Source organism: Neofelis nebulosa, chromosome 12 (assembly GCF_028018385.1).
Source record: "Neofelis nebulosa isolate mNeoNeb1 chromosome 12, mNeoNeb1.pri, whole genome shotgun sequence".
In the NCBI taxonomy this organism is placed as follows: domain Eukaryota; kingdom Metazoa; phylum Chordata; class Mammalia; order Carnivora; family Felidae; genus Neofelis; species Neofelis nebulosa.
Window position 1 is genome coordinate 54,140,513 of NC_080793.1, and position 23,886 is coordinate 54,164,398.

Here is a 23,886-nt window from a genome sequence, read left to right on the forward strand (position 1 = left end):
CAAAAGCAGAGACCTAGTTATTACCAAAAGTAATTACAGGGTAGCTAAGGAAAACCATAAAGTAAAACTACGCTAAAACAATTTTATGTCTACAACATCAATCAATAAAAGAAGGAACTGGGGCAAGTTATTTTACAAGGAAAAGTCAATACTGAGTTATCCAAAAACAAATCCTAAAGTTTAGGCATTAGACATTCCCTCAATTCAGTCAAAACTGGCTTTATAAGAATTTTATCAACAACAACAAAACAAAACAAAACACACAAACAAAAAAGACAGAAATCACTGTTATGTAGTATTTCTTCACACCTGTAAGGCAATTAAAATATTTTCAGTGATGATCATAGGGTTTTATAACATCCTAAAGTGACTTTTTTTTTTTTAAAGTTTACTCATTTAAGTAAGCTCTACACCCAGTGTGGGGCTCAAACTCACAAGCCCGAGAGCAAAAGTCATACGCTCTTCTGAGATCAAGAGCCAGCCAGGCACCTCCTAAAGTGACTTCTAAATAAGGTGTTGTTTTTTTTTTTTAATTCTAAGCATATTCAGACTTTTAATAGGCCATCCATAAGCCACACAATATTTTTAAATGATAATTAAAATACGATGTTTTATTCCCGAATTCATTGGCCTGAAAAAAATGTTCATCACAAGTGATAAATAGGCTAAAAATATTATTTAGAATATAATCTGATTTTTTATTTGTTCTCTAACTTTACATAAAATTAGACCATGGGTGAGTAATTTTATCTTTGCCACGTTCACATGTGGCATCATCATTGAGAGTTCCTATACACCCCACACCAAGTTTCCCTTATTATTAACATCTGACATTTGTATGGTATGAATAACCCATTAAAATGGACAATGAATCTTAATAGATTTCTCTAATAACATACAAATGGCCAACAAGCACATGAAGTAGTATTCAATATCATTAGTCATTAGAGAAATGCAAACCAAGACCAAAATAACATTCTATGACGCACCACCCAGCGTGGCTTTCGTCAAAAAGACTGATGATAACAAGTACTGGTGAGGATCTGGAGAAACTGGAACCCTCATACATTGCTGGTGGAACGCAAAATGGTGCCACCACTGTGCAAAACAGTGCGACAGTCCTCAAAAAATAGAATACAGAGTTACCACATGACCCAGCAACTCCACTCCTAGGTATGTATCCAAGAAAACTGAAAACATGTTCACACAAAAACCTGTACACAAATATCCATAGAGGCATTATTCATAATACTAAAAAGTGAAAACAACACAAATGCCTATCAACTGAGAAATGTATACACAAAATGTGGTATATAATACGATGGAATATTATTCAGTAATAAAAAGGAATGAAGTACTGATACATGATACAACATGGATGAATTGTGGAAACGTCATGCTAAGCGAAGAAGGGCAATCACTTAAGACCACGTATTGCATGATGACATTCATAGGAAATGCTCAGAATTGGCAAGTCTATAGAGATAGAAAGCAGAGTAGCAGTTGCTTAGGGCTGAGAGAAATGGGTTTTTTTCCTGAGTGGTAAAAATGTTCCTTTATTTATTTAGTTTTTTTCTTTGAGAGAGAGAGAGAGAGAGAGACAGAGAGAATCTCAAGCAGACTCCACAATCAGCATGGAGACCAACATGGGGCTTGATCCCACGATCCTGGGATCATGACCTGAGCTGAAATCAAGAGTCGGATGCTTGATGGGTGAATCTCAATAAAGATTTTTTAAATACCATCAGCATTAGAAGTTTAACGTCCAGACACTCATCTCCACCTCAAGTAGCCAAACAACTACTCCTTCCTAACCACCATACACACTTGAGGTTTATCATCTGAAGGATGTGAATCTGAACCAGAGGCTGGACATAGGAATACACAGAGAGGGGGTGTGGAGGGGAGTACACAAGACTGAAACCAGGGGAAAGTCTGTGTGCTGAACGGTATGGTATGTGAATTCTCCCTCCATGTCCTTCTTCCATTTTATAACCACCACAGAGCAAACTAGCAGAGCACTCTGCAGAAACTGTAACAACACAGAGAGAAGACCTATAACATTCAAAGTTTCACAATGCAATACTTCCCAAAATTCCTTACCATCCCCCATACTTCTACTGCACTGCCTACTCAAAATCTCCCCATGGATGTCTACCAGGCATGCTTATCTAACATACCTAAAAGCAAAATCCTGACCACTCCCAAATCTACACCACTTGCATTCTTTGCCAGTTGAGTAAATGGCAATGCCATTCACTTGTTTGCACATGCCAGAATCTTTGGCATTCTCCTTTGCTCCCTCTTTTCTCACAAGCCAGATGCAATTAATTGGCAAATTCTATTGGTTCCATCATCCAAAATACATACAAATCCAACCCCCTCCTCTATGCTATATATCTCATCTAGGTGACTCTAATAGTGTCCTAAGTGGTCTCTTACAAGCTATTTTCCAAAGAGTATAAAGAATGATGCTTTTCAAACAAATCTGAGGAAGCATATCAAGCCTCTGCTCAAAACCTTCCAATGGCTTTCATTTCACTCAGACAAAAGCCAAAGTTCTTACAATGAGTTACAGAAGACTGTCAAGGCTAGAAAATCTGCCTACCTTTCTATATCTCCTACTAGCTTCCCCATGTCAGTCCCAATGGCCTACTTGCTATTCTTCAAACACTCCAAGCACACTCACATCTCAAGGCCTTTGTACTTCCTTCTACCTCAAATGCTCTTCCTCCAGGTATCTACATGGCTGTCCCTTTAGGTCTCTACTCAAACACCATCTTATCAAGTCAGCCTTCCATGAACACTACCCTAAAAGGGTAACCATCCTGTCCCATCACTCATTACTTCTCCTAGTCTGATTTATTACTCTCCACAGGGCTTATCATGTTTTGTTTCATTTAATGTGTGATTCTCCCTGACTAGAGTGTTAGTTCAAGAGGGAAGAGACTTTGTTTTGCTCACTGCTATGCCTCAAGCACCCTAGTGTGCCTAAAACTCCCTATAAATACTGAATAAACAAATGAATACAGTACTCATGGGAACAGGATGCTATAAAAACGGTACAGAAAGGGGTGCCTGGGTGGCTCAGTCGGTTGAGCGTCTGACTTCAGCTCGGGTCTTGATCTCGTTGTTTGTGAGTTCGAGCCCTGCGTCGGGTTCTGTGCTGACAGCTCAGAGCCTGGAGCCTGCTTCAGATTCTGTGTCTCCTTCCCTCTCTGCCCATCCCCTGCTTGTGCTCTGTCTCTGTGTCTCAAAAATAAATAAATGTAAGAAAAAAAAATTTTAAGTGGTACAGAGAACCAGAGCTCTCAGAAATTAAAAATAAAAAGGAAAATATTCAATTAGAAGATTAGAAAGTAAAGTCAAGTAAATCTCCCAAGAAGCCACAATAAGTAAAAAACAAAGAGAAAGACAACAGAAGGTTAAAAAAAAAAAAAAAGTAAAACATCAATCCAGTTGGTCTAACATTTGAATAATAAAAGCCTGAGAAAGAACAAAAACAAAACAAAACAAAAAAACCCTGAGGAAAAAATCATGAAGAAATAACACAAGAGAATTCCTCAAAATGAAGGACATGAGTTTCCTAACTAAAATGCTCACCGTGCCCCTGCCCCTACCTGCACTGAATAAAAAAGATCTATACTAAGAAACATTGTTTACGTTTGATGTTCTGCAACTGCAGAGTCAGTGGGAACCCTATGCCACAAATAATTTGGAGTCTTTACAAATACAAGGAACAAACAAAACTATAGATGGAGAATCTATAGATTCAAGGAGATTCATGGGGCGCCTGGGTGGCTCAGTTGGTTAAGCAACTGACTTCAGCTCAGGTCATGATCTCACAGTTCGTGGGTCCGAGCCCTGCGTCGGGCTCTGTGCTGACAGCTCAGAGCCTGGAGCCTGTTTCAGATTCTGTGTCTCCCTCTCTCTCTGCCCCTCCCCAGCTCACACTCTGTCTCTCTTTCACTCTCTCTCAAAAATAAATAAACATTAAAAAAATTTTTAATTAAAAAAAAAAGGAGATTCACAAAACATATCAACCAATTGTAATGTATAGACCTAATTGGAACTCTGACTTAAACCCCAATCTTACACACGTTTTTGCTGTTTATGAAGCAATTTGAAGTCCGAATAATGCCTGGATATTTGACTGAATTAAGTAATCACTGTCAATTCAGGTTTGATGTTGATAATGTGGCTGTAAATAAAGACACTTTATTTCTTAGTCACAATGAAATACTTATGGTTAAAATAATCTGATGCCTGGGATTCATTTCACTATAATATAGAAGGGGGGAAAGTGACTGGGGGTATAAATGATATCATATTGGCCATATATAAATCATTGTTGAAGCCAGTGATTGGTACATGAGGTTCATTATACTATTCTGTTCATCTTTAAAAATCTGTTTAAAGCTTTCCATGTAAAACAATGTTTGAAAAAAACAGAGGACCAAGAAAACTTACAGAGACGATGAGAATGAGCAAAGGATCACCGACAAATGGACCTCCTTCAAGGCTTTATACCTTTACACTCCCACCGGCAAGGTAAAGGAAGTTTTAAAATCACCCTCGCCAACACTGGGTGCTTTCTTTTTCTTTAATCTTAGCATAATGAGTGTTATAGCCTTTCTTACATCATGGTGAGATTAAGTATTTTTCATGTGTTTGTTGTCCATACGAACATCTTTCACATCTTCTTTGATGTCCTTGGTAGATTTTTCTTTTCAGAAAGGTTTTCTCCTTTTTCTCATCAGATAGTGTGGGATTTACATAGAGAGATACAGAGATAGAGTTTTATTTACCCTTTCCTATAAATATTTTTCTCATTTGTTTGCCTTTTTACTTTATTTGAAGTGGAGAATTTACTTATACGGTAAAATGCTGGATTGCGAACAACTCGTTCTGCGAGTGTTCCGCAAGATTGGCAAACATTTTAATAAATTTTAACCTGATAAATGAGCGATGTCTTGCAATACAAGTAGTACTTGATGCCGAGACTCACATGATCACAACTAAGCCAATGGTTCTTCTCTCTCTTTCTCTCTCTCTCTCTCTCTCTCTCTCTCTCTCTTTCTGTCATTCACTGCAGGATTGTGGGTGATCTCCCATGTTCAGATGCCTGATCTCAGGCCGCGGTGTTTGGCAGAAATCAATGATTTTTCAGAACATTGGCAGGTGTGTCCACAACTGGCACTAGAGTATGTTTTGTCACTTCAGAGCACCTATGGACCGCCCTTTCCTTTTCCATTCAAGAGTAAGCTTAGGAATGCTTTGCTTGGTTCTAGGTCAGGCTGCCTGCAGATATAGACCCTTTCCTCTGCTGCCTTATTGCCAGTTACATTCAATACAGTCTATGACAAGAGTTTATTATATTAATACTATACTGAAGTCAACATCCGTGCGAGCACATACAAGGGCCCCCATGCAGACAAAGATTCCACTGAGCCAACAGACAGCAGTGATTCCATTAGTGATAGTGAAAGTTGTCCTACACAAAAACCCTTCTCTCTCTTATCTCCCTCACACCAGCCATGAAGGTTTTCAAAGTTAAGTGTAGGTTTATTTTTCTTCATATTTTCTCTGTTATTTTGTATTATATTACAGTATTGTAATCATTTTTATATGAATATATTTGGGCTGTGGAATAAATCATCTGAGTTTCCATTATTTCCTATAGGGAAATTCGCTTTGACATAGAAGTGCTTCGGATTACAAGCATGTTTCCAGAACAAATTATGCTCACAAACCAAGGTATTACTGTATATTACTTTAATTTTTTATAATCACAGCTATAAGTCCGCTTCTTTATGATTTTGTTCCTCTGCTTTTACGATTACTAGTAAGCCATACTGCACTCAGAGAGCAAAAAGACTTAAATTTTCTTCTTAGTTTATCAGTTTTTAATGTTTTACTCTTTTTTAATCCAACTGGAACTTATTTTAGAATATAATGTAAGATGGGAATCTAACTATATTTTGTCCCAAAGAGTTAACCAATTGTTTCAACATGACTCACTGAATAATCTTTCCTATCCTCACTGATTTAAGATACTAGATTTTATATATATTCAACAAGTCCACTACCAGCCTTTCAATTCTATGCCATTAGTCTGCTCTTAGAGTTACCGTACTTTTTAGCCACTCAACAATCTCTTTTCCCCTTCTTTTGGTACTGGACCCTAATTTTCTTTATACAAATTTCTTTTTGGGGCTTTAATTTTTTTGAATGTTTTTAAGGTTTACTTATTTTTTTGAGAGAGAGAGAGTGCCAGCAGGAGAGGGCAGAGAGAGAAGGAGTCACCAATCAAGCAGGCTCCAGGCTCTGAGGTCAGCACAGAGTCCAACACAGGACTTGAACTCGTGAACTGCAAGATCATGACCTGAGCCGAATTCAATGCTTAACCAACTAGGTGCTCTTTGGGCTTTAATTTTTTTTTTTAATTTATTTATTTTGAGGGAGAGAGAGAGAGAGAGGGAGAGAGAGAGGTCCAAGTGCGGGGAGGGGCAGAGAGCGGGGAGAGAGAGAGAGAAAATCCCAAGCAGGCTCTGCAATATCAATGCAGAGCCCAACACAGGGCTCAAACCCACGAACTACAAGATCATGACCTGAGCCAAAATCAAGAGTCGGACACTTAACCGATTGAGTCACTCAGGCGCCCCTGGGCTTTATTTTTAGTAGAACTGAGAAAGATTTATTTGGGGCAAACTACCTCTTCCAGTCAAATATTTTCTCTCTGGGACTTGAATCCTAAATAAAAGTACAAAACGAATGATACCAAATTGTTATTGATAAATAAAATAAAAATTATGGATACTAATTCATCTCAATTTCATCCATCATTTCTATTCCCAAGCCTTCTGGAGATGCTCTGGGATTCATTTCTGAGCCTAATTCCCCAGGTTTCATCCTGATTCTGCAAATATGATTCCCATATTCTTCACTGAATTCCCTATTTAAGCTAACCAAAGTTGGTTTCTATTGCATACAACCAAATAACCACAAGCAATACAATACTAAAGCTTTACAATGCATATTAACTTCTGAAATAGTAAGCCCCCGCTCATTACCCTTATCAAAATGTTTTAGAGACTCTCGGGTAGCTCTTTAGTCTTCAGCATGAATTTCTGAATCTATCTTCCCCAAATAATTCCACTGAATTTTTTTATTGGAACTGTTTTACCCCATAATATAACCTAGGGAGGATACATATCAGTATAGGGTTGAGTGTTCCCAAAATGTCTCACCATTTTCTTTGAAGACTCTCAGTTACTTTTTGTAACTTTTAAGTGTTTGTAGTTGATTATATTCTTATTTTTGTCGCTGTGAAGAAAACTTTTTAAATATTTTAAATATATTATTCTCTGATTATTGCTGCTGTATAAGAATGTATATATAATTATTACATATTATTTTCTTTCTGGCCTCCTTACTGAATGTTCTTACTAGTATTAATATTTTTAAAGTTGATTTTCTTGATTATTTAGAGTATAACTGTATCATCTGAAAATAATAAGAGTCACACCTCCTTCTTTCCCACAATAATAATTCTTATTGCTCTTCTTCCATCATATACTTCTTTGGCTAAAATTTCCAGAACAATGTTAAATGACAGCAGTGAGTTTAACCAGAGCATCTCTAGCATTTTATCATTGAATTCTCTTCATAAATGTTTATTTACCTAATGACAATTATAAATTATGTTTAAAACAAAACTTCTTTATGTATTGAAATAGTTCATTTCCCACAAAAGGAAATTTTAAAAAGAAGAATGAACAAATAGATTTCTCTCAAAATTAATTAAATTGATCATCAGTATCATTCTCTCATAAAAATCACATTTTTAATTTGTAAATTGATGCTTCTTTCCCATTTAAAGTCTTACCCACAAAACCATACAGCTAGTATAGGATTCAAACTACAAAATTAGAATTTAATATTATGTGTGCAAAAACCTTTCCTGTGTTGCTTCCTCAACCTTACAGTTTAAACAATTACCCTCACATTTTCCAAATATTCCATGAGAATTGTTAAAAATGGATAGATTTTAAAAATTAGGAGAAAAATATAATTTACTCAGACACAATGTTTTCAAAGAATCCAAATATTCAATATAAATAAATGCTGAAAAAATTAGTTTTATATTTTATTACAGAGTAAAACCTTCTCTGGCCTTAAATTACTGACTGGATAACATATATATGTTTGGGGTTTTTTTAATTTTTATTTTAGACAGAGAGAGAGAGTGTGAGCAGGGGAGCAGGGCAGGGGGAGAGAGAGAAAATCTTAAGCAGCCTCCATGGCTCAGCACAGAGCCTGACTCAGGGCTTGATTCCATGACCCTCAGATCATGACCTCAGCTAAAATCAAGAGTCGGACACCCTATCAACTGAGCTACCCAGGTGCCCCAACATATATACGTTTTAAAAGAATCAGAAAAATATACCTCAAACTCTTTCCTAAGACGTTCTTCTCGTTGAGTGCTAAATTCAAGCTCACTCGTTTGTTGCCGTAAAAGGTCAGAGCAGTCCATGTGTTCAGCTTCTAATTTCTCTACCTTCTTGTGCATATTTTGCACAGCATTATCTTGCTCCTGGAAAATAATTCATTTAAGTTTATAAGCCAACAATGACAAAAATTTATTTTAAATTTTTTTTTCAACGTTTTTAATTTATTTTTGGGACAGAGAGAGACAGAGCATGAACGCGGGAGGGGCAGAGAGAGAGGGAGACACAGAATCGGAAACAGGCTCCAGGCTCCGAGCCATCGCCCGACGCGGGGCTCCAACTCACGGACCGCGAGATCGTGACCTGGCTGAAGTCGGACGCTTAACCGACTGCGCCACCCAGGCGCCCCCAAAAATTTATTTTATAGAAGACCACGAGTAACTAAATCTGTGCTTCAACCACAATAGGTTAATTTACACAGTAGACCCTTGAACAACATGAGGGTTAGGGACACTGACCCATGCACGGTCAAAAAAAATAATTAATTAATTAATTTTTGACTCTGCAAAAATTTAACTACCAATAGCCTGCTGTTGACTGTAGTCTACTGTAGCCTTACTGATAACACAAATAGTATACTGCCCATATTTTGTATGTTACATGTATTAGATACTGTGTTCTTAAAATGCCTAACTTTTTAATTTTTTCAGTATCTCTAAGCAACACGGTTCATCTCTAAGTTTTTTTCAAATTGTCCAAAAGCTCCAAAAAATTTTCCAACATATTGAAAAGAATCCACATGTGAGTGGACCCATGCAGTTCAAACCCATGTTGTTCAAGGGTCTTATAGACACTTGCCCTTATAGGCAAGAGGGGTCTAGATATTCCAGTGATGTTTCAGAATATACACGTGTTCAAAACACACTACTGGAATTTTAACATTTTAAAAATCTGATTAATACATGTTATAGTTGAAAATGTGTACAGCTCTCTATAATGTTATGCTAGTTCAATTGACTTCTGAGGCTATTTACATAATGCTGTAGTCCAACAGCCATATGCAATGTTTTCCCTCTCATTAAAATTTTAAAATATTTTGGGGGCGCCTGGGTGGCGCAGTCGGTTAAGCCTCCGACTTCAGCCAGGTCACGATCTCGCGGTCCGTGAGTTCGAGCCCCGCATCGGGCTCTGGGCTGATGGCTCGGAGCCTGGAGCCTGTTTCCGATTCTGTGTCTCCCTCTCTCTCTGCCCCTCCCCCGTTCATGCTCTGTCTCTCTCTGTCCCAAAAATAAATAAAAAACGTTGAAAAAAAAAATTTTTTTAAATAAAAATAAAAAAAAAATTTTTTTAAATATTTTGTAATACAAATGTACATTGCCCTTTTGTGTGATAAGAAATGATTAGCCTGAATGCCTAATAATGACCCTGGAGAGATTTTTATGTGAGCTCATGGTACTTTAACTATGGTTATAGCTCTTAAAGTTGCATCCACTAGGTGGCTGTGTTTCATTTCCTTCAGCTTTCAAGTTTTCAACTCTTTGTTGTATTATTGAAAGAACGATAACATCAGGTAGTCTTCTACTTAAATCTCTCAATCCCCTTTCCCAACTAAACTCAGAAATCAGACAGAGGTGAATTTTGTGAGAATTCAAACATAAAGTAACACACGTATCAAAGGTATTTTCCACAGTAACGTGTCTAGATTCATCATTCTCACTGAGGTCTCTGACAAAGGCTTCTCTCCCACTTTGCCCCCACCAGCACAATCTTATTCAGGGACTTGCACAAATACATATTATTATGGTTTCAAGTATTACTAGCCACTCAAATGATGTCACCAGAGTCTGAGTGAAAATGTCGCAAGCATCAAATACAATTCTCTATAAAAGATTCTAATTTGGAAAGTACCCAGCAGTACAGTCCACAGCCAAAGGATGAAGAACAAAACGTAATTTAATTTCTTCTTTCCACATCCCCTCATTCATGAGATTACTACTCTGTAGCTGACTACACATGAACTCTTAAGAATTATTTTCTTCTGGGAATGGAAACGTCTTCATATACAGAAGTTCATCTACTTACATATTTTCAATCCTTAAACTACCACAGTTAAGAGCAAAGCTGGGTACCAGAGCAAAAGTGTACCAGCACTGTGCAGAGAGCACTCGTAGTTTTTACTAACACTCTGGATGGATTCAGGAATAAATGGGTTTATAAATAGCCATATGTAATCTAATTTCATCATAACAGTACCTTCACATACAATAGTACTTTTAAGACCATTAAGCACTATACAAGTATGAGATACTATTATTATTCTGGAGGATAGGTCCCCCTCCTTCAAGCAGTCAATACTACCAGCATTAATCCAAATTCACTGTTAAATTATATGCCCTCTTGATTGACACATAATCTCGAACTTTCTATCGTCCACACAAATTACTACGTGTATTTTTAAATGAATAAACAGCCATTTACAAGGTTAATCACAAAGTAAACCAAATAATTTGAAATAAAAACAAAATCAAGTCTATAACCAAAAAATGCTTGTATCCTAGTTGATGGCAATTATTTCAAATGATATTTATTCAAAAAGCAAAGAAACTAAAGTATCCAGGAAGTCTCAGGAAATTACTTATAAGAAAATATAGCTTGTGATTCCCATCCTATTGATAAACAGCACAGAAAGACAACATGCAATTATTTCATTACACTAAACAAAGAGCATGTCCATCATTCCATGACAGTTTAAGTTTAATCCTATAAAAAAAAAAGAACAACTGGAAAATCAATGATGGATCAGTTAGGACATATTGCATTTATTGGTGAGATTTTAACTTTATGATATTTGACCTATTTTAAATGTTACACATGGTAAAATAGCTTTTAAATAAAAGTCTTTCAATATGGAGATGAAATTCTGACCTAACAATCAGTTTTAATGCAGAGGTCAAATAGTCACTAATATTATGTGACAATTCCTATATATTCTTGAATATGGATATAAAAACATACGCACAGTTTTTATTTTAAAAGCTGCTTTCTGCATATAGTATAGATTTTATAGGAATTCTATTTACATATCCAAGAAACTTATATTACATAGTTAAGGGATTACATTAATTTACAATTACACTGATTAATTTTCTGATGTTAAACTCACTTGGCATTTATTGCATAAAGGCTTTTTATATCTCTTATATTTTGCTGCATTGAGTGGACTAATATTTTATATAATACTTTTGTGTGTATATTCATTAGTGAGATTGGTTATAATTATCTTTTCTTGTATCTTTGTCAATTTAGCATCAAGATTTATCAGTTTTTGGGGGGTGGGTGCCTGACTGGTTCAAACAGTAGAGCATGTGGGACTCTTGATCTCAAGGTCATGAGTTCAAGCCCCATGCTGGGTGTGGAGCCTACTTTTAGGCTCCATAAAAACATGGGGGGCACCTGGGTAGCTCAGTTGGTTGAGTTCTGACTCTTGATTTCAGCACAGGTAATGATCCCAGGGTCATGGGATCAAGCCCCAAGTTGGGCTCTGTGCTGAGCATGGAGCCTGCTTAAGATTCTTTCTCTCTCTCCCTCTGCCCCTCTCCCCTGCTCACATGTGCTCACTCTCTCTCTCTAAAAAATATTAATTAATTAATTAATTAATTAATTAAAAAACTGTTTTAAGAGATTTATCAGTTTGGTATGTTATCAAGATTTTTCCATTCTCTGTCAGAGTTCATATAAAATTGAAACTATTTACTCCTTGGAGTTTCTTTTTGCTTATTGGTGAAGCAATATAACCTGGAATTCTGACACTGATTCTATCAGGTTTTCTACTTTCTGCCTCTTGTTAAGTTATTTGGGTTAGGTAGGAGAATTACATACGTATCCATTTCAAATACCTAGCCAGGTAACCCTACAGTGAAGATCACAGTTGAAAAAACAAATACAAACGCTCAGAGCTTCTAATAAGCTCTTCTGTCCCCAACTCTTAAACATATGAAAAAGTTATGGGGGTGGGGGTGGGGGGGGACAACATAAAAGATGAAATCTAAATCAAGGAGAAAGGGGAAAAACAACCTGAGAGGAACACATATAAAAAGAATAAAACTTGACAATATCTTCAGAGAACAGAAGTAATTTCAGAATGGCAGAGTATAAGGACTGCCAAAAATTCTTTCCTCCATAAAAGCAGCAAGAACATGTGCAAAAAATGCCAAAATAAAATTTCTCATAACTGGAAATTAACCATAGGCTTGCAATAATCCAATAAGCACTTATTCAAGAAAATCAGTGAAATCTCTGTAAGAATGGCAAGTTCTGGGGAGCCTCAGGGACTCAGTTGGTTGAATGTCTTACTCTTGATTTCAGCTCAGGCCATGATCTCAACATTGTGGGATCGAGCCCCAAGTTGGGCTCTGTGCTAACAGCATAGAGCCTGCTTGCGATTCTCTCTCTCTCTCTCTCTCTCTCTCTCTCTCTCTCTCTCCCTCTCCCTCACTCTCTGCTCCTCCCCCCACATCCCTCCCACTCTCTTTCTCTCTAAATAAATAAATAAACATTTTTTAAAAAAACAGTCTTAAATAATATAACAACTTATTGCTCATCTATTTTTAATTCTGAAACAAATATGACAAACACACCATCTAAATGGTAAATATTAGTTATATCAATGGCATTGGTAGGTTATACTGGGTACTGGTTATATTAATCCCTGTTACTTTTTGTATGTTCAAATATTTGTTTTAAGTTTATGGTGCTATCAACACAATCCAAGTCTGGGATGCATTATAACATACAAGAAAATTCCAAAAAAGCTATAAAATAGTTCCTGCATTTATATACCAAGATTAATTTGCTCCTTTCAAATAAACTTTAAAAAATTTTGTCACAGAATTTATTTTCTAATAAAACAAAAAGCTTACAGTGAAAAAGTAAGTGTGGCGTGTGTGGGTCTGTGTGTGTAACCAAATCATAATTAAAGACAGTGGAAATGGAAGGAATTTTTCTTTCTTCCACTAGAGGGAGGTGTTGAACTTAAAATATTTTAAAATGAGGCTTAATTTTGAACTGACATTCACCAACCCAGAAAACCACATTGTGCTATTAGAAAATAAACTTGCTTTCTTTCCACATCTTTCAGAAACATAGCCCAAAAAGTATTAATTTCATTTGTACTCATATAAACATTTCTCAGACTCCAAAATACAGTTTCAAGTCTGAAGAATTATGAGTATAGTTAGAAACATATCAGAGAAAAAAAAGAAACTTATCAGAGCTAAAGTACCCCTCCTTCTTACCTTATGAAATATATCAATTTAGCTAGTTACCACCTTAACCTAGTAATGCTTATCTCCTGAAAGAACCAGAACAAGCTGTTCTTCCCCTAAATCTGCAAACCCAGCATAGTTCTACAATCAGAAATAGTGTTTGCAGCCATACAGTATAAAATGGCACTAACTTTGTGTAGTACTTATCATAATTATAAATCCATAAACTTGCACACCAAAGCAGTGATGCTTGTAGGCATTTACACAGTTCAATAACTTTACAACAGCTCAAAGATATGGCCAGGAATGTTAGCTTTTTACTTTTTTTCTTTTCTTTTTTTTTTAAAAGCTCTATACCCAACATGGGGCTTGAACTCACAACCCCAAGACGAAAAGCTGCATGCTCTACCGACTGAGCCAGCCAGGTGCTCCAAATCTTTTTTTTTTTTTCTTTTAATGTTTATTTAAACTTGTGTGCACACACGAGTTGGGGAGGGGCAGAGAGGGGTACAGAGAACCTAAAGTGGGTTCCACAATGACAGCAGACAGCCCAACGTGTGGCTCAAACTCATGAACCGCAGGATCATGACCCTAGTTGAGTTCGGACACAACTGACTGAGCTACCCAGGCACCCCCTCACCCCCAGATCATTTTTAACTAGAGCAAAAAATTTTCGAAGTAAATGAAATGTCTATCAATAAGGGATTCCTTAAATATATATTAGGAATGTCCACATAGCAGAAAACCATGCAGACACCTATAAGAATAATATAAGGATATCAAAAGATGGACACCAAACATACTGAAGAATATAATTCCATTTATGTAATTCAATGATATATGTTTATATACCCTCAGATAAGGAGTGGGACTCGAGGAGTGGTCGTAAGACCTTCACTTTTGCTTTTAAGTTTCCCTAAATTAGGGCATTTTTACAATGAGCACAATATATAGTAATTTTATAAATTGAGTATAAAGGCATTTCCCGTTTGAAAATAACAGGCATTATCAATGCCAGAGTCACTGTCTACGCCATTTGCTTACATGGGGCCCCGGTGGGCAGTTTCCTAGGAAACTGCAAAGAAATGCTCCTAGCTGGTCTAGATCATCGCTGAATGATCTGAAATATTTCCTGTCCATGTAGCTTTCTCCAAGCTATCTCCAGGTCACAGTCATGCCCACCAGGTCAATCTCTACACGCTGCCCTCCAATCCCTAATACGCAGCCTGCTGATGGCCTAAGTCTGCTCTAATATCTGCTTTCACTGCTCCCCACTCTTCCCCCTCTGTCTTTAGGGTACAGTATAATTTTCAATTGACATTTCTCATACTCTTTGCCATTACAAACTCTCCTACCCCTTAATCACTAGATACATAAACCAAATTTAGTCAACGAAGGAGGAAAGGATCATTTTATTCCTTGGTTGAGTTATAGAATTTGGGAAACAAAATAAATATGTAAAAATATACACTGGTCTTCCAAATATTTTCAATCTTTCTGGTAATTTATACGTTGAAATGAACTGGAAAAATGACAAAGAAAAGGGCACGGTGGTTTAAAACAACCCTTTACGGCTGCCTGTCCCACATTGTCTACAATAGAAAAGCTTAGAACAAATAAGCATCCTCAAAGTTCACATTGCTATAGCAGGAATAAAGAAAACCTAATAACCACACAACAAATGGCCATTTTAAATTAAAATTTTTAATAAAGATAAAAAAGGTAATATATTTAAAAATCAATATTAATACTTTGTTTTTAAATTAAATTGGCTTTGATTTGTTGTTTTGGTGGGGGCTTTTTGCCTTTGATTTGTTTTGAAATTTCAATGATGCTAAAGAAAGATGGGGAGTTTTTATGTTTATCAAAAAAGGGCATGCATTAAAAAAAATGAGAAACACTTTTTTAAAATGAGGTAACTGTACTAGAGTTCCCATTAATATTCCAGAGAAGTACACCTCTATTTAGCGTTTCAATTACTAGGAAAGAAAGGAGACATGGCATAAAATTAAGATTTTTTTTTTATAGTGGGTCTGAATTCTAAAGCCCAGATGAAAGAAATACTACACCTGCTTTGTCTGTTAAAGATGGGGTTTCACTTAGAAGGGTTTGTTTTTTTTTAACTTATTTTAAAAACTGAATTCCCTTAGAGAGTTAGTTACACAAAGAGAACACTATACCATACTAACATCTAATTATAGGATGGAAACCTAAACCCATCAACAGCCAATAGGGAGAGCAGAGAATTTCAATCCAGCCCACAAGTTGTTTAAAAAAAGACTTTTAAAAATATGAATAGTTTCTTAAATTTGCTTTAAAAAGGAAAGACAGTTTTCTTTTGTTAATGCTAAAAGGACAAAAAAGTGAGAGACTGAGCTCTGAACATTTCAGTTATAAAATACAATAAAATTTATCTTGTGCAAACATTACACTACATATTAACTAACTGGAATTTAAATAAAAACTTTAAAAAATATATCTTACAAAAGGTGGTAGTAACTAGGAGTATATTCCCTATTCTTTCCCATACATAATAATTAAAGACTGATACAGGAGCTCCTTGGCTGGCTCAGTCAGTGGAGTATGCGACTTGATCTCAGGGTTGTGAGTTTGAGCCCCACGTTGAGTATAGAGATTACTTAAAAGAAATGATAAAATCTTAAAAAAAAAAAAAGAAAGAAAAAGACTGGTACCATATTCCTTTAGTACTTCATAATACAAAGTCTGGTATAACCACATACATTTCAGTGACTTAGAAATCGCATCTAAATCACATCATCCAGGGATCCCTGGGTGGCTCAGTCGGTTAAGCATCCGACTTCGGCTCAGGTCATGATCTGGCGTTTCATGAGTTCAAGCCCCGAATCCGGCTCTGTGCTGACAGCTCAGAGCCTGGAGTCTGCTTCGAATTCCGTGTCTCCCCCTTTCTCTGCCCCTCCCCTGCTTGTGCTCTCTGTCTCTCAAAAAATGAATAAATGTTAAAAAAATAAATAAAAATAAATAAATCACATCATCCACACATTTAAATATAAAGGTCTCTGAATCATATTTGATAAGTTTCAGGCTACTGATTGGGGGCACTGGAGATTTCTGAGTGTTTAGAAATGAAGAGGTTATTTTCATTTACTAATGTTTACTTGTTTGTTTTAGGTAGGCTTTAACATTATTAACAGTTCAAATATCATCTACTCTGTGATGGTTTCCCCATTCTCCTAGGCAGTTAATACATTTCTCTTTTATGATCCCATAGAATTTTGTTCAAAACTTTATTATATTACAATATATTTTCTCTCTTTACATATCTCTCTGCTTTAAAATCTTCTAGGACAGAAATCGTATTTCAATTTTGTATCCTCAATACCCATAGCAGAAACTCAGTGTGTACTTAAGGAATGAATGAATGAATGAATGAATGAGTGAACTACACAAATTACAATCAGACTCTAAGAATACCAAGAGGTCTACAGAGTGATTGTAATGTTTTACCAGATTCTACAGATGGGGTAACTAGTAAGAAAAGCATTGCCCAAAGACCAAAGGTTTGGGTATTTGTTGGTATTTTGAATACTTACATATACAACAAATCCAGTATTTCCACTGTTTAGTGCCAGCTTTTACTCTTAAAGAAATAGGGTGGCTTTTATTCTCTGCATGTTTTCGGCTGCCTTTGTCTTGCACAGTTGTTTCTAACACAAAACTACTCCAAAATTTTTAGATGGATATTTTTCATTCTGTGAAGAGTGCGTATCTTGGACATGTACAAAGACTATATTTCAATTTGTTGGTTTATATAGAAAAAATGCCTTATACAAAAATAAGTAAAGAAGAAATGACGAAAAGTTCTTTTAAATTTTAAGTTAGTTGGTTAGTGAATTAACAGTTTGAATTTATCTTATCTTCCCTTCAAAATAATTTATGTGTAATCTCCTGAAATAAAATGCAAAGTACCCCAGAGTGAGAATCTGGTGACTGGTTGTCTTTTCCCACATTAATTACTCAGTCTATGATCTGAGTAAATCATAAATCTCCATCTGCTCATCTACAGTGGGGGTTGGATGTAATCAGTTATTTTCCAACTGGACTATTTGAAGCCTTGGGGATTCTGTGTGTTGGAAGAAAGGAGTAAATAGAACATAATTAAGAATATGATCTTCGTAAAAAGCAAGAAAAAAAAAAAGAATTTGCTCTTAACAAAAAGAGTTGAAAAATCACTATGCTATATTAACTTAGAAGCATCCTTTAATATCTAAAATCCAATTATTCTATTTCTTTATGCTATTAAAGTGAACCATCGCATGTTTTAAATTGGAAAAATAAAATACCAAATGTATATATGTCCTTCTCAAAATCACATAATTTGTGCAACGAAGTCGCCCTACTCTAATTCTGATAGTATCTACTGGTAACGGTTGCCCATATTATCATGTAACTACAAATGAAACATGGCCTTCCAGAAATCAAAGACTAGGAATCATTTTTGCATTGAGTAAGCTAGCCAACTATTGCACTAATGCTTTAGTATCATAAGCATTAAAAAGACATTTAAGGAACTGAATTATTATTTTTTAAATACCTGTACTATAAATTGTAACTCTCTTCTTTCTGCTTCCCATTGTTCTGCTTGTAATCTAAACTCCTCCAATGTTGTCTCCCTGATATGACACTCCATCTCATTCTTCTCCTGCTGATGTTTTTCCAATGCTTCCTTTATATGAATAAAATCTTGCTTTACTATTAGGTCAGTGAAAGTCATCTTTCTTCCTTCAGCCCCAATTTAAGCATACAAAGGGCTCGTCTTATCTACAGACTGCTAAAACTCATTATAATTTATGTTAAAATTATTAATAGAACTATATCATGTTTTGATCATCAGAATGTAGATGTGAATAAGAAACTAAGGTTATCCATTTAATTTAAACAACGTTAGAGAGAGAGAAAGAGAGAAAGAAAGAGAGAGAGGCATATGTTTAACACAATTTCCCTAAAAAATTTAACTTCAGAGGTTTGAACAAAATGATATGACACAGAGACAAAAACAAAGTAGATTATATGTAATCTATATGCAAATCTACACGTAAAGTAGGTAACATGTAAAGATCTAATTACCTATGAACAAACTGGATTATTCCTGGTAATTTACGTACAAATCTAACAGAGAATCTGTATTTACCAAAGGTGAGAAGGAAGGAGTTTTGTGCAACAAATCAGAATGTTAAAAATTTGAAGAGTCAAAAAAAAAATTTTTAAGGTTTCGACTGCAACTAATTTCTAGTTCTACAGATAATACTTGCAAAAGGCTTTTCTTTTGGGTTTTCCTAGTTGTACTACATTTACAAGATCTAATTTGGTTCAAACTCTTAAAAATATAAAATGCAGGTTCCCCAAGAAGCCCAATTTTCTAATCTATAGGGTTTAAAACTAAGTTCCCATTAACACAAGGAGAAAGAGTCTGTGGCTTATATGAGAAGAAGCCTTCTGAGTCTAAATAAACAGAAGGGATCTGCATAATAAAGATTACCCTTATAACTTTCACTAATGGAAACCATCACAAAGGGACTCGAGCTTTTTCCCCTCTGCTGAAATAGTGTGACTCCTATTCAACCCCAAATACCCGCAAAGTCTGTGCAGATCAGTTCAAAGCCAATAGCATAAAATTAAGCAGAGTTCTCCTATCCAGTAGCTAGGCAAGATCACAGAAAGATCTTATAATTTGAGGTGCAGGCTGATGGACTATTAAGGAAGGCTACTGCCATTATGTTTCTTTCCACGTAGCCGTAGCCGCAAGACGTAAGGTTATACAGGGCCACCCAGGGACTTGGAGCACCAGTAGGCACCTAGACTCCCCCCATTCAGCTACTAAGGGAGCCCTTGCACATACCAGGCACTGTTCTACGGTCTGGGAACATCACACGAAGACAAGAGACAAACTGTGTCTGACATGGAGAAAATCAGAAGATCTGCTGACAATGCCATGGAACCCTTATACTGAAACTTTTACACTGACTAAATGCTTGTGTAAAATTACTTTTAATAAAGATTTCCAGAATTCTGGAAAGCCATATATGCCAGTGGCAAATATAAAGCATTTCTATCATGTATTTTTTACCTTAAACTGGTGCTTCAAAAAAAAAAAAAAAATGGCAAATATAAGCAATCAAAAAGCTATCTTTTAAGGTGTAGGCAAATTCAACCTTAAGTCATACTTTTACTTTAGAGAATAAAAAAAAAAGAAAAAAAGGAAAAAATGGGAAAATAAATAGCTCAGTAAAAGGTCATCAAATATTTTTGATGTCATGCCTAAATAGAAAGGGCTCTACATAGATAATGAAGTTTACATCAGAGACATAAATATTTTTTGTATCTATTAGATATTCAGACCTAAATCTAGGGCCCACATTTCTAAAATTCTAAATTTTCATGCTACTAGACCTAAAGGGCTATAGGTTCTCATCTTATAATCCCACATAAATTGAGTTCTTTTAGTTTGATCAGAGATCTCAAACTGTTTTTCATAAAAGAGGCAGTGTACATATTAACGTATTGCTAAAGCATATTACAAAAGAGACCCACAAAAATGCTCCTGAAAGGAAAGAGAGGGAAAGAGGGCGGGTGAGAGGAAACCAGATTTTCTTGATTTCTGGTAGTTATTTTCCTTTCCAAGGATAGCTTCAAATAACATGTAACACATCTCAATGAATATAGAAAATATCCTTTATAAAAATAAGGTACCTGTAGAGTTTTCTCTAGTCTGCTTTTTTCTTTCATAAGTAAATCATGTTCTCGATTGCAATTTTGAATTATATTGTCTCTCTCCTCCAAATCACGTTCAAATCTTCTGCACTCTTCTTTCCATTTCAGCTGGGAAGTCTGGAATGCTTTCTCGATCTCATTTGCCTTTCCCTGAAGTTCTGCATTCTGAGCTGTTAAAAATATAAAAGAATAATAGGTATATTTCCAACCACACATTAAATCCCTAGGAGTTCAAACACCTAGGCGTTGGAGTTGATTCCATTTACAGCATGATCTTAGGACAAAAGATTTAACCACTTCCCATCAGTAAGCTCTAGGAAAGCTCACTGTTTCAGAACGATCTATTCTCTAATTTCTTAATCTCTTCTTCCCCTCCAGACAATGGTGATTTTGCCATGAAATAGTATGACATTGTCCTTTTTTTTTTTTTTTTTGAGAGAGAGAGTGAGGGTGCAAGTGAGTGAGAGACAGAGAGAAAGAGAGAGAGAGAGAGAGAGAGAGGGAGAGAGAGAGAGAAGCGGGGTTCACACAAAGCGGTGCTCAAACTCATAAACCATGAGATCATGACCTGAGCCGAAGTCAGATATTTAACCGACTGAGCCAGTCAGGCGCCCCAATATGACATATTCCTAGAAGCATGCCCAAGTTTAGGTGTACCTATAGTACCAGCTACATTCTACTGCTTTTTCTCCTACTCAAGAAAATAAGTCAAATGTTGTGGGGTTTTTTTTTTGGGGGGGGGGGGCACCTGGTTGACTCAGTCAGCGGAGCATGAGACTCTTGATCTCAGGGTTCAAGTCCCACACTGAGTGTAGACATTACTTAAATAAATAAATCTTTTAAGAAAAAATGTGGGTTGGGGGCGCCTGGGTGGCTTAGTCGATTAAGCGTCTGACTCTTGATTTCAACTGAGGTCACGATCTCATGGTTCATGAGTTCAAGCCCCACATCAGGCTCTGCACTGACAGCACAGACCCTGCTTGGGATTCTCTGTCTCCTCGCTATCTGTCCCTCCCCCACTCATGCTTGCTCTCTTTCTCTCTCAAAAATAAACTCAAAGAAAAAAATTTTTAATTTCATTAACGGCTATTCTTTTATCTTCCTCTGTAAAGTGTCTGTTGAAATCACTTGACATCAGGAAAATAACATCCTATCTTCTCTGGACTTCAATCTCCTCATAATTAAATAAAAGTCATTAACTTGTATATCTAGTGCCTTTCAATTCTTATATTCCTAAGTTCCAGGTAGTGGTGTGGTTATTAAATGCCAGAGGTAATCAAAAATATTTCTGACCGATGGCAATAACCTAAGACAGCTGGCCACAGTTAGGGACCAGAACCTTTACAATGACTACAGCTTAACATTTGTTCAGTCCCACGTGGTTAATAAAATACTTTCGGTTTTGTTTTGTTTTTTTTTTTTTTCATTTCATCCTTAAAACAACCTAAGTTCAAATATCAGTAAGTAAGTGGTAAAACCAAGACCTAAACCTAAATCTTCTGAATTCATGCTCAATATTCTTTTAATTAAGACCTGCTACGTACAAGAACTTTCATAGCAACATTGGGGCACCTAGCTGGCTCAGTCAGTAGAGCATGCGACTCTTGTGAGTTCGAGCCCCACTTTGGGTGTAGAGATTAATTAATAAAATCTTTAAAAAAAAAAAAAAAAAAGGAATGTTCATAGCAACATTATTCTTGATAACCAAAAACTGGACATTACTCAAGTGCCCGTTAGCAGAAATGGATAAATATAATGTGGTATGTCATACAATATAATATTAAGCATCAATGCAAAGTTCATACAACAATATGAATAAACTCACACACAATGTTGAAGGAAAGAAGCCAGATATAAAAGAGTACATATTATATGATTCCATTTAATATAAAGTACAAAAAACTGGCACAATTTATCCTTGCTATTAAAAATCAGGGTAGTAAGGGCACCTGGGTGGCTCAGTCGGTTCAGTATCAGACTCTTGATCTCGGCTCAGGTCATGACCTTACAGTTTGTGAGTTCAAGGCCCACATGGGCTCCGTACTGATGGCCCAAAGCTTGCTTGGGATTCTGTCTCTCCTTCTCTCTGCCCCTCCCCTGCTTGTGCTCTCTCTCTCTCTCTCAAAATAAATAAATAAACTCAAAAAAAAAAAAAAAAAAAAGGTAGTAGTTATCCATGTGGAAGGACTGCTGGTAATTTCCCATTTCATGATATGAGTGCTTCTTCTGAGTTATACACTTATACTAGGCACATTTCTTTACATATATTATACTTAAAAGATTTTTAAGTGTTCATATGCTATATAACAGTGTTTGAGGATTAAATCCACTGCCTTTTTCTTCTTTAGGCACCACACTCTGACCCTATGGTTCCCAAACCTAGCTAATCAACAGAATCACTTGCAGTGCTCCTTGAACATATAGATTCTCTTGAGCTAGAAATTCTCATTCAGACTACATGTGATAGGAGGCCTATGAATTTTTTTTTTTTAAGCTCTATGTGATTCTGCTGATTGACTATTCATGGAACAACTGCTCTACAAAGTGATTAAAAGAATTCTGAATCCCTTTTTCCATACATATACAACATAAAAAAAAAAAAAAATCAATGCAAAGTAGATGAATGTTCACATACTATAGAAGGCTTTATACCCATGCAGCAAAGTCTGTCCATCAAAGGCCAAAAATTCAAAACCCCACCTCTGACCCTAGATGGTAAACACACCCAACAGGGAGCAATGATATACAATAAGGGTAAAACCCTCAGCATGGGGAAAAATAAAACTAGTCTTACCACAGAGCTTTTCTTGGATCCTATGTGCCTCAGCTAACCTTTCTTCAGCAGCCCGTCTTCCGAGACCAGCTTCCTTTCTAGCAACAGCCAGGTCATATTCCAGACTTTGTCGCAATGCCTCTCCTTTTTCAACCTCGGATCGCAGCTTGGCAATCTGGCTCTCATAGCTTGCCAGCTAACAACAGATTTCGAGATCATGAACCAATATTAAAATATGTCACCAAGATGATGAGATCGTGCACGCAAACATTTAAATGTCTTAGAGGAATTTGTTTCTATAATATTTATAAGACAAGAATTTATCAATTTATACTTTTCTAGAAGACTGGGAAAGAAGCACTAGCCTCACCAAATGACACTCATTAGTTTTCTAATTCTAGAGAATCCGCTGGAGAAAAAAATAAAAACAAAAAATTCTTATATGATCTTACAAAAATAAAGAGAAATCACAAGGTTTTTGGGGTTTTTTTGTTGTTGTTTGGTTTGTTTGTTTTTTAAGTAGGCTCTATGCCCAATTTGGGGGCTTGAACTCACAACCCCGAGATCAAGAGTCGTATGCTCTACCAACCGAGCCAGCCAGGCACCCCTGAATAATTGCAAGTTTTCATCAGAAATAGTCATAAGGAGT

General features: G+C 36.2%; 1 protein-coding gene across 8 annotated transcripts in view; it reads right to left on the bottom strand.

The window, feature by feature from the left end:
* Window positions 1-23,886, bottom strand: part of CCDC171 (coiled-coil domain containing 171) — a 314,999-nt gene that overhangs the window by 264,575 nt on the left and 26,538 nt on the right. For 7 of the 8 annotated variants that reach the window (XM_058695287.1, XM_058695289.1, XM_058695288.1 and 4 more), the window contains 4 exons: window positions 23,259-23,433; window positions 20,444-20,634; window positions 18,288-18,419; window positions 8,450-8,596 (listed from right to left, as the gene is read on the bottom strand). In XM_058695287.1, the coding sequence (XP_058551270.1) occupies window positions 8,450-8,596; window positions 18,288-18,419; window positions 20,444-20,634; window positions 23,259-23,433 (645 nt within the window). The remainder of the gene's footprint in view (window positions 1-8,449; window positions 8,597-18,287; window positions 18,420-20,443; window positions 20,635-23,258; window positions 23,434-23,886) is intronic. The other variant, XM_058695291.1, reaches the window with a different exon arrangement.